Genomic DNA, 18,214 nt, shown 5'->3' on the forward strand with positions numbered 1-18,214 from the left:
AAGAATTAAATAAAATATTAGGTAAAGATATGAGAATAGTGCCTGGGACATAGCAAGTGCTCAATAAATGTTAACGCAAGTCCATGAGCCTTTAGCCAAAACCCGTGGGACCAAATGCGTGTCAGGGTGCACACTGTAGACACAGGGAGGCGGTATACATGTTCCATGTATGATGTAATGCCTCCCCCCAGGGGAGGGTATCTGGGGCAGCACTTACATGCCACAAGCAGAATACGAACAGGTATTCCCCCATGCTTCTCTGCATCACTTAGCGTCTCCTGAAGTTAGTTTGGGGTTCTGACTAGTTCTCACCAAGAGCTGGAAACATCACTGAGTTCTATACTCCCTTCCCTGGCAGCCATGTCCCAGGTCAGTGTGGCTGCCGTCAACCAGGGTCCTGACTGTGGGGAAGGAACACTGTCTTTCCCATACTGGGGATATTGTGTTAAGTCACCTAAGATCTAGGGTTTTTCTAGTAACATAGTACAAGCTAGTTTTTGTAGTGAAAAGTATGAATGCTCACAATAAGTAGAATAAAGACTATAAATAGCCCTGCATCCACTCAAGCCAGGTTTTGCTGCCGAACGAGTTTGCCACAAACTGAAAAAAGAAAAAAAAGCCTTTTCAGTTTCTAGTACTCTTTGGATTTCAGAATTGCAGATAAGTGATGGTGGACCTGCAAAAAAATCACACACACACACAATCTGAGTTTTTTTTTCACTATGACCTCAAACTCAACCTGGCTCCATGTATGTCTGCACCAACTGCCCTCCTAAACTGGTCCCCTTCTCAGCACTGCCACTTCTCACAATGGTACTACAGCCCCCTTGGCTGCAGACTCAAACCTCTGAGTTCTGCTTGATCCTTTCCGTCCTCTCCCTTCCAATTCTCCCTTCAAAGGCCTCTGTTATAGCACCCCACTTCTCATTCTCTCTGTCCTTTCTCTCACTGAGCCCCTTTCCCCTCACCCCTGGATTCCTAAGGGAGCCTCTGTACTTCTCAGCTCCCTTTTCCAACACATTCTACACTCCTCTGTAGTGCTGAACATTTTAACCATGGCTTTTGCCATGTCCCTTCCTTGTTCAAAAAGCAATCAGTGACACCCCTGACCTATGGAATAAAGTCTAAATTCTCAGCTGTCATTCAAAGCCCTTTGAATTTACTCTCACTCAGTTTACCAAGACATCTCACACTGTTCTCAGCAGGAATGCTCTCTGCAGCCCAATCATCCTGAAAAAAGCCATGTTCATTCTTTCCCCTAGGCCTTTAACCAGCTTCCCAATTTGGAATGCCACTCTTCCTCCCTGCCACCTAACTAAACATTCACACATCTTCACAGTTCAAGTGCTACCTCCTCCAGAAATGAGTCTGTAACTCCTTTGGCTCAAGTTCACCTTTCACTTTTCTGGTTTTTTACAGCACTCACTGGTTGTACCATACATTTAGGCACAGTTACATCCCATCACAGTTTCTTTTTTTTAAATATTTGTTTATTTATTTATTTGAGAGAGAGAGAGAGCACAGGGTGGGGGAGCAGAGGGAGAAAGAGAATCCCAAGCAGACTCCCCACTGAGCACAGAGCCCAATGCAGGGCTCGATCTCATGACCCTGAGACCACAGCCAATCTTAACCGACTGCAGCATCCAGGATCCCCACCTCAGTTTATTTTTTTCGTGTATTTCTCAGTTCCCAAGAGGACTGTATGATTCTCAGAGTACAGGGAACATATTTCATTGTATGTCTAAGGCTGGACTAAAGGCACATATTGAACTGAAGGAGAGGGGCCATCTTGCTAAGAAAAAGAATTCCAGTACAAAAATTCAGATCTAGGCAAGTTCAAGTTCCCTGCCCACCATAGCCAATCCAGTAACAGTGAGGGCCATGGCCAGGAGGATAGTGCAGGTTGAACTACAGATTTGGCAACTTAGCAGGCATGACAGGAGTAACCAACAATGATACCAGACTTTTTTTTTTTTTAAGATTTTATTTATTTATTTGTCAGAGAGAGCGAGAGAGTACAAGCATGGGGAGTGGCAGGCAGAGGGAGAGGCAGGCTCCCTGCCAAGCGAGGAGCCTGACGTGGGACTCGATCCCAGAACCCTGGGATCATGACCTGAGCTGAAGGCAGGCGCCCAACCTACTGAGCCATGCGGGCATCCTAATGATACCACACTTAAGTAGAAATAACCTTCTCTAATCTAAACTCAAAAACTGAACATGCAACAAAGAGAGCTCCCAGGAATCCCCGTAAAAATCAGAATTTATTAAACAAGGCTTGTGAAACAATTTGAATTGACAAAGTCCTCATTTAGCCATTGTTCTGAGTGCCCTCTCTGATGCTGTAGACCTCTTTTCCCTGTATTTGCTAGGTATCATTGATGGCTCCCCCATCTTTGGTACTGGAGTCCTTATTTTGACAAAGATAGTAAATAAATGAGAAGAAAAAAGAAAAGGACAACAAAAATAATTTTGTGTGACTCTGGAAAGTCCTAAGAGATCAATGGAAGAGACGATTATAAGGCACCCTTCTCTGCCCTAGTTCTTTCCATATCCTCAGTCCTTGCATTTTATCTGGCATGCAGGAGCAGTTCAGTGAGTATCTGAATGAATCAGTGATTAAATAGCTTATTACTTATCTGTGGCTGCCTAATAAATCACCACATATAAATAAATAAATTTATATTTTATCAACACATATAAATAATACAAAAAATACTATATAAACACATAAACATAAACATACATATATGTATATAAAATATATGTAAAGCAATCTTCTTATAAAATGTCAGACTTATATATTGCTTTATGTTTTATTTCCAAACTAGCCAGACTATCTTATCAACAACCTTTGAAAGAGAAAGGAAGTCCTGAAGAGCCAGGTCTATCACAGTAAAAGCAAAGACCATCTGCTCAATCACTGACCTTGCTGGAAGAACAGCCCCTAGAATTCTCCTCCTTTAGAACTGAGAGCCAAGAGCTCTGCCCTGCTCGTGCCTGCAGTGAGGAAAGCAATTTTTCCATTCTGAAGCTCCTACTAGTGAACATCTGCAAGGTCAGACCCAGCAGACCCTGAGTTCTGTTCAAGACTTACCAGTTTGGTAAGATTTGAGAAAAACTGGAATTAAAGATTCTGTTTCGGGCAGTGGGGTGGCTCAGTTGGTTAAGCATCTGTCTTCGGCTCAGGCCAGGATCCCAGGGTCCAGGGATTGAGTTCTGGGGTGAGCTCCCCGCTCAGCAGGCAGTCTGGTTCTCCCTCTCCCCTTTGCCCCTCCTACCCGCTCACGCTCTCCCTCTCTCTCTCAAATAAATAAATAAAATCTTTAATAAATAGAGTATCTATTTCTTCCCCTACTGGGATTTTTAGAAGTTAGGATAGCCTCAGAGGTTTGCAAAGGACAATCTGGTAACAATCCAATAAGGGCAAAAAACCTTAACCCTTTCAGAGTTCCATGACAGTATGCAGAGTTCTGATTAGAAACTTCTGTCAGAGCTCATACTGCAATGCCAGAACAGAAGTGATGTAATCACTACCACTTTACATCTGTACATTTGTTTCATAATGTACAAGATGCTTTACATTCTACAATCTTACAACAACTTTTAAGAGGTAGACACAGTGGGTATTATTATGTCTATATATCCGATGGAAAAACTGAGGTTTAGAAAGATTATTAGACTTAGACATAGTAAAATTACTGTGACCAGGAGTCAGAAGATATGACTCCTGAGTTTGCATCCTAGCTCTACTCAACAACTTTGTGTAAGCACTTTGCAAACTCTAAAGTATTATACATGTACTATGGTTGTTGTTACTATCGTTAACTGTTGTTGTTGAAAGCACTATGTACACTATAAAATCCTAAGTTAATGGATCAGTAACAATGACTTCCAAGCCAGTGCTCTTTTCACTCCACTAAGCCATCAGCTTCACAGAGATACTGCACCTGCTGATATAGCACTGAGTTAAGACCAGGAAAGGGATGCTGCTCATCGAGGTCTGCAAAACTGTCCACATGGCCCAGGCCACCTGGGATGGGCCACACATTTAAGAATGTTCAGCCAGCTTTAATCAGGATGTAGGCTTCCAGGGATCTAATGTACAGGAGGAAGAAGAAAGCACAGATCCTGCCTCCTAGCAAACAGTTCATAGCTAAGCACCTCACTGCCCATGTACTTCCATAGCTACTCAGAATGCTTAGTTGTTGCGAAATGCATTCTCTTCTTCAATTAGTTACCTATTTTATTCACTTAAGGAAGAGGATGTCTGAAGTCCTACCAAGCAGAGATATTAGGTCCTAACCTAATATCTATTTTCCAGTTCTTCCAGGCCTCAGCTCCCAACCCCCAATATTTCTGTCAATGAACCCACAGCTCTTCTGGCTTTCCTTTCCTGTGTCCAGCTTGAGCTCCATGAGGCAATGGCAATCTCAGCTCTGCCCTGCAGCCAACACTGCCCTTCTCACGCTGAAGTAAGCACTCTTTGCCTGTGCTGGCGCCATCACCTGCCTGAATAGGCAACTTTTCCTGCTGGCCAAAACACTTAGTTACTTTCAGCTGGAACTCTGCAATTAGAATCTTTAGTCCTATTTAACATCTCCTAGCTAATTTGGCATCTCCTAGACATTTAAATTAGGTTTTAGTCTTTCATTCCTCTCTCCCAAGTATAGACCTCGGGCAGAAGAACTGGTAATGGAGAAAATGGTTTAATCCTATCCTAAGCCCAAAGAAACAAAAACAATAATATTAATAAATACGGATTCGGTCTATAAAATGTCAAGTCCCAGGTTAACAGATTATTAACATCACCAGACTCTTGGGCCAGGTTCTTTTCATTACACTAAGCTGTAAACACATCTCCCTCCAAGGTTCCCCCTACCCCCATTTCACCCCCTCCTTCTTAGAAATGTATTCACTGAGACTTTTTCCCCAAGTTTCCGCTTTTGGATTTTGCTGAAGAATACCCCTCCTGGTCAGAAGCTGAACATCTGCTACAGTTCCCAGGAGACACCATTCTACAACCTTGACTTTATTAAGGGAAAAAGTAATCTTGACATTGTCATTGTCTTTTATCCAATATTAGCATAAACTTTGAGCTTCCATTTCTAAACAGCCATACTAGTTCCACAGCTCCATGTTTCCCCCAGACCCCCCTGCCTTCTGGAATAGAATCTTAGCTAGGCTTTCCATTGTGAACTTATCACAATGTGCAGAAACACATGATGTTTGTGGAGGAATGAACATCCCAATGAATTGCTAAACACCTCAAGCATGCTCTTATTTTCTTGCCCAGCAAGCCGAGAGTCCCTTATATAATATTATAAAGTTGTGCTGTCCAAGCCAGTAGCCACTAGCCACATATGCCTATTTTAATTAAAATTAAATAAAATCTAAAATTCACTGCCTCAGTGGCTCAATAGCTACGTGTGGCTAGTGGCTACTACACTGGACAGCACAGATACAGAACCCTTCTATCATCACACAGAGTATACTGAACAGCACTGACAGATGCTGCTTATGAACAATACTGTTCTGTGACATGGTGACTAAAAGCACAGAACATAGGTAATGAGTAACCAGTGCTCCCTACAAATCCACGAAAATGACTTGCCTAGGAAATGAACTCCACACTCTTCCTGTACTTGGATCAGATCTGAAAGCACATTTTAGCTTTATGAGTAATTTGGTTCCTTACCAAAAATTTCTTTTCCTCACCGGCCCCTGCACATGAGCTTGTTGTTAGTGTGGGGCTCTTCAGAAGGGCTGAGCTGCTGCTGTTGTGTTTTTTCTTTAAAAACAAACAGACTGAGGTTAATAATCTGTATCCTCCATGCAACAGAAAAAAAACTGATGATATTCAAGTAAATTTTAGGTACTCAGACCCACTACCTCTTAAGATTACTTCTTAACCAATAGGCAATCCTTTTTTACAGCCTTCTCCCTTCATAACCACGGACTTGACTTTAGTAACACAGCGGCAGGCACAGGACAAGATCAGGACTTTTCTTACAACAGGTTTTAGGTTTTAATCAGAAGGATCTCTAAAAGGTAATCTCCCTTCAAGGAATAGATCAGGGACCACCACGCTACCCTCCTCTTCCCAGCCTGGTTCCTTTGGGTCTTCCAACTCAAGAAAGCTTCCCCTTTTCACCTAACTGATATCCACGCTAACAGCCCCATTTGGAGAAAGATCAGCTGACTGGAGCAGCACACTCCACCATAGGAAGACAGGAAGGAAAGTGAGGTCATTAGGCTCAAGCCTGGGGGAGGGGACTCACTTCTGGTAAAATGCTCCTTCCAAAAGCAGCTTTGAATAGAAGAGAGTTACCACAACGCAGAACCCACACAATAAGACAGAATAATGTATGAAAATAGCAAAAGAATGGGCCCTATTCTGTTGTTCCCCCAGTTTTGTAAGGTAGCCATAAAAATGAAAGCAGCTTTCTAAGCTAATCCTTCTGTTATATCATGAAACAAAAGGACTCAGGGTCCCTAGTTTTCCTAAAGGCAGGAAATACTCTGAGAGGCTATATCTAGCAGACCTTAGACAGTAAGTTTTAGGGCCTTTCTTTTTCTCTAGGAACCAAGGATTCTTCAGAACAATTGGTAAATAAGGTGCAAATCAGGAAAGAGGTTAGCTGATAATGAAGAGACACGCAAGGGAAAATGGCAAGGACAAATTTTCATCAAACACACCAAATATAGCCATACAATACAGCACTAGATACCCTTTAGGGAGGAAAGCTCTCCGTCATTCACTCTTCTCTGCAGGCCAAAGAATCCAGGAATCAGGGAGTTTATAAAGGACATTGGAGGCCAGAAGGTGGTTCTCAACAGTGCATGAGTTTAAGTGTTAATAAAAATAGGAACTGTTTTCCTAAAGAAGCACACAACTGTCAATAAAATAGGCACCCTCAACTACCTGAGTTACTATGAGAGGAAACAACTGAAAAACAACAGATATTATTGTTTCCTTTAGAATATATTGTATGACATTTTATTAAATAAATTTTCCTTCTAAATTATATTTTAGATAAGCTAATAGTAAAATTAATTACTTTTTCCTAAGCCTATACTGTAAGGTAGTTAAAAACCTTCTGAGTTAGAGATTATGAATCTGGATTAAACATTTGCCAAATCATCAGTAAAGGAACAGTTATATGAATCCTGTCTCTATAAATGAAGGAATTACTCTTGTTCTCTACAGATGAACAGTAGGCACAAGGTCAGATACACAAGGCTTTGGGACTCCAGGTCATGACCCACACCTGACTGGGTTATATCACTTACTATTTAACAGACTGTGAAAGAAAGAGGCCAATAGCACTCAAGCCTAGTAGTAGAGCATCCTTGGCTTCTCAAATATTTCCCTTCCCAGCAATTTAGTTGGTCTTGCCATGGCCACACACACACCTGCCTATTTGGGTGACCTGTGTCTTTGTTCTTCATGGTCTCATATCCAGGCACCCGGGGACGTCGGCTCATCTGGAGGGCCACCAGATCCTTCATGATTGAGTTCAATGCCTCCTGTTCATCTGTAACGAAAGAGAGCACATGGGTTAAGATACTTTAATAGGGTTAAGATACTTTAATAGTTAAGTGTTGAATCACTAAATTGTACACGTGAAACTAATATTACGCTGTATATTAACTAACTGGAATTTAAATAAAAACTTAAAAATACAGGCCAGCAAATTACTATCAAAAATTATATCACTGAGCACCTGGGTGGCTCAGTGGGTTAAAGCCTCTGCCTTCGGCTCAGGTTATGATCCCAAGGTCCTGGGATCGAGCCCCACATTGGGCTCTCTGCTTAGCAGGGAGACTGCTTCCTCCTCTCTCTCTGCCTGCTTCTCTGTCTACTTGTGATCCTTATCAAATAACTAATAAATAAATAAAATCTTTTAAAAAAAAAAAAGAAAAAAATTATATGACTAATAGGGAGTTCTGCCCAGGTAAAATGACAGACCCTGTAACTATAATCGCATGCATCTGATGTCTGAAGAATAGCTAAATGAGGTCAGACTATGGGCACTTAAATTTTAATGGATTCTTAACAAATCTCCAATAAGATTTCTGGCAGCAATATTTACCAGTTCACTGGTGGCAAGGGAGGTGCTCAAACAGGGCAATTCTTCCAGTGCCAGAGAAACTCAACCAGGAAAAACAGATAAAAAGTTGGAGCGAACAACAACATAGCACAGTGTAGTAAGGTCGCGAGTGAAAAGATGAATTCTCAGAGAGCTGATTATGGGTCAGAGTCACACACAGACTTATTCTTAGAGCATCCCATGTAGAAGAGCACATTCTCAAAGGTACCAAACAAGGACCTCTGCTTTGAACAGAAGTTGTTTTACAAGCCTACTCTTTGAATGCTCCCTCCCAACTCTTTACAAGTTTATAGGCCTTCTGCTTCCCATAGGGAAGCCAAAAGGCAGCTCTATTGTTTTTCTTCCCTAACTGACCAAGCAATGCATTGTCTCTGCCTTACTGGTATTACTTTTAATCCCCTATTCTTGAACTAGCATAGACTACTAGAATTCTTTTTTTTTTTTTTTAAGATTTTATTTATTTATTTATTTGAAAGAGAGACAGTGAGAGAGAGCATGAGCGAGGAGAAGGTCAGAGAGCGAAGCAGACTCCCCATGGAGCTGGGAGCCTGATGTGGGACTCGATCCCGGGACTCCGGGATCATGACCCGAGCCGAAGGCAGTCGTCCAACCAACTGAGCCACCCAGGCGTCCCGACTACTAGAATTCTCACGCACCGAAGACGACTGGACAAAAAACCCAGAACCCAAACCAGCCCAATTCCATGTTTTGCAAAATTCTCCCAGGTCCTTGAGGAGAGCATTTGGGAGTTGAAAATAAATCTGTTGATCTGGAAAAGAATATGAAAGATGAGTTGTTACACGTTTTGGTGACAAGTGAGTCACTTGGGGACCTGGAGCACACCTTAGAAGTAAGTACAAGAGACTCCACCCAGAGAGTACCTATTTTTTGTCTTTCGTCGTTGTGCCTTGAAAATGTTCTAACACCCTGTGAAAAGAACATTTAGTGTAGGAAGTAAAACTGTGCTATTTGCCTCTTCCCTCTTTCTAGATCAGATGTGCTTAAGTGCCAACATGTCCTCTGAGGAGGTTCAGGAAAGGAAGGAGAAAGGCACCCATGTGAAGGTTTTTGCCTGCTCATAAAAGTAAAATTAGACTTAAAATGTTCAGAGAAAAATACCACTAGAGTAGCTTTCCATCCAATTCCATTTCAAATTATGTAGCAAAGTGTATATGAAAGTTGATGTATAAATGGGATAGTGAATGTAAAGGAAGTAGGTATCTACAGAAAAACATGTCAAAATTTAAACATATACATCCCAAGATAAAACAGTCACAGTGGAAAACAAACAAAGAAACAAACACACAAAAGTCCTATCAATTGTTTTATATTTTCTAGCAGTTTCCCTATAAGCTCCTTTTTTTTTTTTAAGATTTTATTTGTTTATTTGACAGACAGAGATCACAAGTAGACAGAGAGGCAGGCAGAGAGATAGAGAGGGAAGCAGGCTCCCCGCTGAGTAGAGACCCGATGCAGGACTCGATCCCAGGACCCCGGAATCACGACCTAAGCCGAAGGCAGAGGCCCAACCCACTGAGCCACCCAGGCGCCCTCCCTATAAGCTCCTTAAAGAAAGGAAACTTGTATGATATTTTGTTTTGTTTTTTAACCTCCCAACCAAGATTTAAAAATTAGAGCATAACATCTAAGCTCGAAGACTTATATATATTATATATATATTATATTATTATATATATATATAAAATATATAATATTATATATATATATTATATATATATAATATTATATATTTTATATATATATAATATGTATAGGCTTACATATTAAGCTAGTTTATATACTATTTAATATATGTGTATACAATTTTGGGGCCAACTGTAGCAGTAAATTGGGATCATCACTATAAAGAGAATTATGACTAGGTAGGTGTTTTCTGAGGCACATCCAGTGATATTCCAAACAGAAAAATACATGGAGTTTTCAGTATCAAGGGAACCACCGTGAGAATTGGTAATTTCAGAGATGCACAATACACAAGCTTTTCAAGTCAAATCCACAACAAGTAGAACTACAGAATCATTTCTAATTCTGTATAAGATGATTCTATTATAAGAGCTGGTTTATCAGGTTGACAAATTTGGTTTCCGGGAAGCTAACCAATTCCTGGCATTACTTCATGGATAAACTTGTTTGGTAGTTCCAGGGCTGAGAACACACTAGAGGAATGGTTTGGCACTATCTCTTAAAACCCAGGATAACTGACAAAATGGACACAGGAATATAGGATCTGATTTTTGTCAAAGCCGAAAACACTGCTAAAGGCAGACAGCTTCTTAAATGGATACTTCAAACTGAGGATGTGGATAAAGACAGGAAGTAAATCAAGTGGCTCTTTTAGGCATTTCTTCCTGGATTGAGATTTTTAACTGAATTATCAGCACTCTAGTATGATATTCCTCAAAAACAAAACCAAATAAACAAAACTTTTAAAAACAAATAGCAGCTTTCTTAGAGTACAGCAATCATTTACATGCACTTTGAAGTCAGAAAGACCTGGGTTTAAGGAGGCTTTCAACAGATCACTGATTCCCTTTAAGCCTCAGTTTCCTCATCTGTAAAATGGAGATAATAAAAGTATCATCTCACAGAGCTGCTGTAAGAGCTAAAGGAAAAAGAACTTACAAATTATTCCTCATGGTACCTAACTAACACTTAGTAATGCTAAAAAAATGCTGGCTATTTATCGTCAATGGGAAAAAGGTCAGTGGAAAAAGACTGGACACTATTTAACCCTAATGCTTAATTTTTCCTGGATATTTATTAGTCATTAACAACAGCCATTTACTGAGTACCTATATTTATTATACATTAGATAGTTCCAAGTTCTTATACATTGGATAGTTTCAAGATGTTCAAACTCTAGGGGTAAAAGAATGAATGAGACCCAAATACAAGCTTACACAAATAAAGCGATGGACTTAGACAATATACAGACCAGACTACATAAACACGCACATGTAAAAAAAAATTTTACAATGAGTAGCAAGAGGTTTTATAGATGATTTTACATAATTATTAGCAGAATAAGGATTTTTTCAATAAAGCAAGCTGTTCCAGCTACACAGGAGAGCTTAAAAAATGAACTGAAGACGAGAAAGAACCTAAAAGCAAGTGAGGGGACTGAGGGGAAGAAAAGCGGGTCAGGGACTGATCCTCAATGAGTACTAATCCTTATCGAATAGAGTAGGAAGAAAGTATGCTGGCAAAGAAACCTTTAAGAGGAGTGGGAAAAAAACAAACAAACAAAAAAACCCAAAAAAACAATGAGAGTGACACCAGAGCAGTCAGGACCAAAGAAGGACAGTGGCAGGCATAGGTCAGGCAGGTCCAATAGAGCGGCAGATGCAGAAACAAAATTTTAAAGGGAATCAAGAAGCTGGAGATTAAAAGGAAACTGGAAGTAGTAGAAATCAACAATTCATTTCTGAACTTTACACATGAGCAACTTGAAGCTGGGGTAATAGTTAGTGTGCTATAACCTTGAAAAGATTTCCTGAGGATGGAGGTGGTTTGACACACTTAAACGCTACCAGGAAGAGGCAGAGAGGAAGAAGTTTGTTCTAGAGGTTAAGAGGCTATGACTACAGAGAGGAGTATTCATAGAAAAGAGAAAAGAAGGTATCTATGAAAAAAGGATTAGAGTTCAGGCTTAAAAAGTGGAAACTCTCAAGCAGTTTTAAGCAGACTGCTATCCATAAAAATCCAGCAGCATAGACTTTTTCTTCTCTGGATACACTGACCTATGGTCTGGGGGTTGCCAGGCAACACGTTCTTTCTCCTTACCTCCAGCACGAAGTCAATCTTGCAGAGTGAACTATTACTTCCATCTAAAAGTAGGGTCTTAAGGCACTCCCACTTACGAATTCCCTTAGCTAAAAACACAGAAAAATTTCTAGTAACACATTGTCCTTCAGTAAACATTGTTGTCCTTATGATATCTGTGTACTATGTCAGACACTCTCCCCTTTCCATATATATAAATCTCAAAAATAATGTTTTAATTGTTGTTTTCACTTTAACGTTATTTCTTCACATGGCCAGCGCTCTACTCAGCAGTGCCAGACTGTCCGATCACGCTGCTCACCCAGGAGATGCTGTTTTCAGTGTCCCTGAGTCAGATTTTATTACCTTCTCCCCCCCTTTCTTTTTTTTCTTTAAAGATTTTATTTACTTATTTGACAGACAGAGATCACAAGCCGGCAGACAGGCAGGCTGAAGGAGCAGGAAGCAGGCTCCCTGCAGAGCAGAGAGCCCGATGGGGAACTCGATCCCAGGACTCTGAGACCATGACCTGAGCCGAAGGCAGAGGCTTAACCCACTGAGCCACCCAGGCGCCCCCCCTTTTTTTCTCCCCCTCTCTTTAAAGATTTTATTTATTTGGCAGACAGAGAGAGAGGATGACAGAGGGAGGAAGACAGAGGGAGAGAGAGAAGCGTACTCTCCACTGAGCAGGGAACCCCGCATGGGCTTGATCCCAGGTCCCTGGAATCATGACCTAAGCTGAGGGCAGACACTTAACCAACTGAGCCACCCACGCACCCCCAGATTTTACTATCTTGATCTTCATAACATTTCACATATTCCCACTGCCTTCACCTTGTCAGAACCTGGGCAAACATTATTTTATAGTGGCAAACATTATCTTATAGTAAGCACAAACAAAAAGGCCTGAGCCTGAATTCACAAGAAACTTTTTTCCTTCACAGACATGGCTGAACCTTTGCTAGATCTCAAAGTCAAATTCTGGTGTTTATTTTTCTGTTTCTGGGATATAACAGCCCTTCCAAAGAAACTAACCGCTAAAAATTTTTTTTTATTTTTAAAGTTTTTCTTTATTTATTTGAGAGAGAAAGGGAGCAAGAGTGAGAGAGTCACTGAGGACAAGCTGGGGAAAGGCAGAGGGAGAGGGAGAAGCAATGTTCGCACTTAGCAGGACGCCTGACATGGGATTTGATCCCAGGCCCCCAAGATCATGACCTGAGCCAAAGGCAGACACTTAACTGACTGAGCCACCTAGGCACCCCCAAAATTTAAAAATACATATTACAAAGTAAGCTGTTGCTTCCTCATAAGAATCAACATATCACCACTATATTTTATTTTAATGTTTAATGAAATTAACCTAAAGGTCTGGAAACTATAAAATTATGTAGGTCGATCCCAAAACTATAGAATTGATCTCTCGCTCCCAGGCATCTTTACACGGTTTGGACAAAGTATCTACAATACCCCTTGTACTCACTTGTTTACATGTTTCAGGTTCAACTTACCTTCTTAAGGTAACTTGTTAAGGCAGGATAAATACAGATATAGGGTTTAGTACTGCTCCCAACACATAAGAGCCAATAAATAAATGAATAAAGATTAAAGGAATAGCTTATATAGACAGAACCAAGAAAACTGCTTCTTATCCTTTGTGTATTCCCCGGTTGGATACTTAACTTTTTTATAAATGCCTAAAATTTAGTTTTAAAATCCAACTGTTAGGGGCACCTGGGTGGCTCAGTAGGTTAAACGTCTGCCTTTGACTCAGGTCATGATCGCAGGGTCCTGGGACTAAGCCCTGTGGGACTCCCTGCTCACTGGGGAGTCTATCTCTCCCTTTCCCTCTACCCCTTCCCTCACCCCACTCCTGCTTTCTCTCAAATAAATAAATTCTTTTTAAAAAATGAAATCCAACTGTCATTTAAAAAATATCAGAAATCTAGTCGACACACAGCCATGTTGACTCATCAAATTTCAATTAAAACAGTTGTTGGTCAGAGTATAGATTGTCAGGTTGTCAGATTCTAGACAAGCTGAACTGACAATGGTCTTTTTTTTTTTTTTTAATTTTTTTTTTATTTATTTGTCAGAGAGAGAGCAAGCGAGAGGGAACACAGGCAGACAGAATGGCAGGCAGAGTCAGAGGGAGAAGCAGGCTCCCTGCGGAGCAAGGAGCCCGATGTGGGACTCGATCCCAGGACGCTGGGATCATGACCTGAGCCGAAGGCAGCTGCTTAACCAACTGAGCCACCCAGGCGTCCCTGAACTGACAATGGTCTTACTGAGAGCTAATAACAGCCCTGGAACCTTAGAGACCCAAGTTGTCTGTAAATCACAATGATTCTGACTTCCAACCAAGCTATCAAAGCAGAACCAACCCATCCTTAATCCTGTACTCAGTTCACTATAGTTTCCCGCAACATTTCCAAGTTGTTACATGTTTTTCAGTAACATTTCCCACTGTTTCAGATTGCATTTATAAAAAGTCCAAATACACACAAGTGAATTAGTCTCAAGTGTTATTAACAGCATTTGCCACTACAATTACTAAAACTGGGAGAGAATTCTAGTGTGACCAAGAAAAATGAGCAGTCAATTCCAAATTTTTAAAATAACAACATAGTATCAAAGCAAAAAGAAAAGAAAAAAAAGCCTATCTCCATATTTCCTATTATTTACAAGTTTAAATGTACTACAGGGATAATTGTAGTTCCCACTGGGCATTTACTGAGGCTAACAGCCAATACAAAATCTAACCTGTTTTTATTACCAACCCAAGTTGTCAAACAAGCTTGAGTCTGGGGCTTTGAACAGCTCAGGAAAATATGACTGTTAACCAAAGAACCTGCAGGGCAGAGACTGCAGTTAGTTTTGGTCTTTTCCTCACTAAGCTGAAGTTTAACAAGTATCATGAAAATATTAATAAGTCTGTATGCCTCTCTTATCAACCTCTTGCTGTATCATAATACATTTAGAACCACAGCAACTAAAGCAAACTAATTTGGGGATCTAAATTTTCATCTGATGAAAATTCTTAAATACTGGAAGTCAGTATTTAAGAGACACTCTGTGTGTGTGTGTGTGTGTGTGTGTGTGTGTATACATATCCTTGCTGAACCTTTTATATAGTAAATTAAAGATCCAGGCTCTGGAGGAACTCAGTATTAGCTCTAATTGCATATCAAGGTCATCTACAAAAAAAAAAAAGAGAGAGAGAGAGAGAGAATGGTATGAGAGGAACCTGCTGGAGAAAGCTGGGCAGTGGCTCTTAAACCAGCTTGCCTAATACATGGCAGCCCAGGCAAGTTAGTTCCCCTCTCACTGCCTCAGTTGCTTTATGTAAAACAGACATGGGGACAAATGAAAAGCAGAGTTCCTGGTCCTTTTTTCTTTGTGGTTCTGGCCACTACCTATATAGTTCCTTTCCTCCGCATCACTGTCTCTCCATAAACTCATACACTTAAAAATAGTTCTTAAAAATGCCCAGAAATGTGAAAACAGGCTGACATCGATTTTCATGTTGGACATGCAAATGTAATCAATAAATCTGGGCACTTTTACTAATTTAGCAGTCAAGAAAGTGGGGAGTGGGAGTCTGCCCATCCTCAAGTATTACATACTCCCTTTTGGGACTTAAGACCTCCCTCAGGAGACAAAAAAGTATCACAAACACTGGTTCACAAACCAACTCAAGGATTGAGTTCAATCATCAAATTCCAAAACACGAGCTAAATGTTTGAAGCTTGGGGAGGACAAGAAGAATCACGTACCCCATTTATAGTAAATGTTTGGTAAGTATTTGTTGAATTATGTATTTAAATATCAAGCCTTAATGGGTTCCTTTTTCTGCTTGCTGTCACACAAGACTTTATTCCAGAAGAGCAAGCGCTTTTGAAGCAAAGCATGGGAAGGAAACAGTAAACCCAGCAAATGAACAAACCCATCCTTTACTGTACAGGGGAAGTGTGGAATAGAACAAGGCAATTCATTCAAAGGCACAGTGTAGAGACAGGCAGCAAAACAGTATCTGCTCAATGTGACACAGCATACACAGCATACACTTAACCTACGAAAATGACTTGACCTTGCTATAGGGCAAAGCAAATATTAACATTCCCTCTTCACGTGCATGGCACTTCACAGATACAATGACTGCCTTTGCAAAAGATCCTCTCACTGAAGTTTACTCCTTGGTTGTTTAGGACAATACCAAATACTTTGCAAAACTTGTGATTGTGGACAACAGTATCACAATAACCGATCCAACAAGAGAAGCAAAGTACATCTAAAATGTTATTTACTTCTTAACCTAGTCCACTAATCATTTGCTAAATTACCAAAAAAGGACACCAAAATATAATTCGGCTCAAATGCCGCGTGTAGAAGACATTAAAAGCGTTTCTTAGATTACATCTTCACAACTGAGATTGCAAGTATTGATGAAAAGGAAATGATTTCACAGAATCTTTTGTGCAGCGAACGCTTCTTTTAAAAGTTACATAATTTCAGCGATACCGCTAAATAAAAATAATGGATGTAAAACACTGCATCGGGATTTTTCAAAAAAGTAGTATGTGAATTATAACTGGCAGTCCCCGACCAATTCCTAACCTCCAGCAATCTGCGTGCGGCTCACATTTCTCAACCGCGCTGTTGATAACAGTGATTGCCGTTTTAATCACCTCCCAGCCTATCTCCCCGCACGCCCTCCCCCCTGCGCTGGGGCGCGCACAGGGCTGGAGAGCGCACAGGGCTGGAGAGCAAGCCCCGGGAACTCTCGCTGGTCGGCCTGTGTGAGCAAAGGGAAGGAAATGACACAGGCAGGAAAAAAAAGCAAATCAAGGAAAAGACACAACAGCAGCTGGGCCTGCACCAGCCTCCAGCCCGGGCCCCACACTGAGCTCCCGCTCCCCCGCCCTCGGGCTCGCGGTCCGGCTCGCTCGGGCCGGAGTGGGCTGCCCCGCCAAGCACGGGCCCTCGATCCAGCCACCGCCTCCTCGGGATGCGCCCGCCGCGCGGCCCGGAAGAAGGCTGCCCAGTGGGCTCCGCCGGCCAGGACCGCCCCGGCGGCCCGGGGGAAACCGAACCCCCGCCCCGGCCGCCGAGCTGCGACCGCGGCGGGCGGGCGCCGGCGGTCCTCAGCCCGGGCCTTGCGGGCTGTCCATGCCTGTCAGGCGGCGGCCCAGGGTCCTCCTCCCCTCAACCCGGGGCGGGGCGAGGCGAAGCAGCGCGGGCACAGGCCGGGGCGGTGGCGACACTCACCCATGGTGGCGATGGCGGCGGCGGCGGCTCGGGCCCGAGTGTCACCTCCGCAGCCGGAGCTGCATGCCGGGGGCCCGGGCGGCGGGGACGGCAGCGGGCCTGGCTCCGCGCGGGGGGCGCGGGCTGCGCTCGGGCCCCCCGCCGCCTCCCCAGGCTCCGGCTCCGGCTCCGCCCGCGGCCGGGCGCTGTGGCATGGGCAGGGTGGCCCGCTACATCCCCGGCGCTCCTCGGCTCGGCCCAGCCCGGCCTCGGCGGCGCCGCTCGGCCCGCCCGCCCGCCAGTCTCTCAGTCCCGCAGTCGCTCCGTCCGGCCACCGTTCTCCACCTCAGGAACGCTCCGAAAAACAAACCGCTGGTCGCGCAGCTCGCCCCCTTGCCTGTCACTCACCGCAGCGCCCGCCAATCCCAGGCAGTCGCTGGACCTTCATACCACCCCCACTCACTTCACCAGCCAATAACAGGGAGGAAGTCGCTGCCCCAGTCGCCCCCCAACTCCGCTCTCTCCCCAACACCCTAACTCTCAGTCGCCAGCTAATCATCAGCACCACACGATGAACCAATCCCGCCTACTCTCGTAGGTTGCCAATGGGCGAAGCCAAGGCCTTTTCCGAGGGCTGTCTACTGCCTGCCAATCATCGAAACAGCACCCGGTTCACTCTCTGCTAGCCAATCACGCAGAGGGCTCTGAGCACCCGCCTCTACTCATCCCTGACCGTCTCGCCCGCCCTCTCTCCCCGGGAGGTGTTGGTTGCTCCAATCACAGCTCGCGCGAGAGGCTCCGCCCACATTCCCACCTCCCGTCGGTCACTGATGGCTCGGCGGGCGCGCGGGCTGGCGGTGTCCCCCCCCCCCGCCCCCGGCTACTTTGGGGCTGGAGTTTGGGAAAGCGGCTGGAGGGGCCGCTAGCCTCCCGCCCTCCCTGTTCTCCGAGGCCCGGGCGGCCCCTGAGGCCGGCGTTCTGCCCCTTCTTGTTCCCGCACCGGGCGCAGAGAAAGCGGGGAGGGTTCTGGCTCTGAACGCTTCCCGGCGTGTGGCCATCTCTGCCGTCCGATCCCC

The 18,214-nt window shown here is 43.3% G+C and overlaps 1 protein-coding gene across 2 annotated transcripts in view; it reads right to left on the reverse strand.

The window, feature by feature from the left end:
* MAP3K3 (mitogen-activated protein kinase kinase kinase 3) overlaps positions 1-17,654 on the reverse strand; it is a 62,482-nt gene extending 44,828 nt beyond the window's left edge. The window contains exons 1-3 of one of the 2 annotated variants that reach the window (XM_059150063.1): positions 17,160-17,654; positions 7,414-7,535; positions 5,696-5,788 (exon numbers count right to left, since the gene is read on the reverse strand). In XM_059150063.1, the coding sequence (XP_059006046.1) occupies positions 5,696-5,788; positions 7,414-7,535; positions 17,160-17,163 (219 nt within the window). In that variant the 5' untranslated portion in view covers positions 17,164-17,654. The remainder of the gene's footprint in view (positions 1-5,695; positions 5,789-7,413; positions 7,536-17,159) is intronic. The other variant, XM_059150064.1, reaches the window with a different exon arrangement.
* Positions 17,655-18,214: the final 560 nt, after the last annotated feature.

Source organism: Mustela lutreola, chromosome 15, assembly GCF_030435805.1.
Source record: "Mustela lutreola isolate mMusLut2 chromosome 15, mMusLut2.pri, whole genome shotgun sequence".
NCBI classification, from domain to species: domain Eukaryota; kingdom Metazoa; phylum Chordata; class Mammalia; order Carnivora; family Mustelidae; genus Mustela; species Mustela lutreola.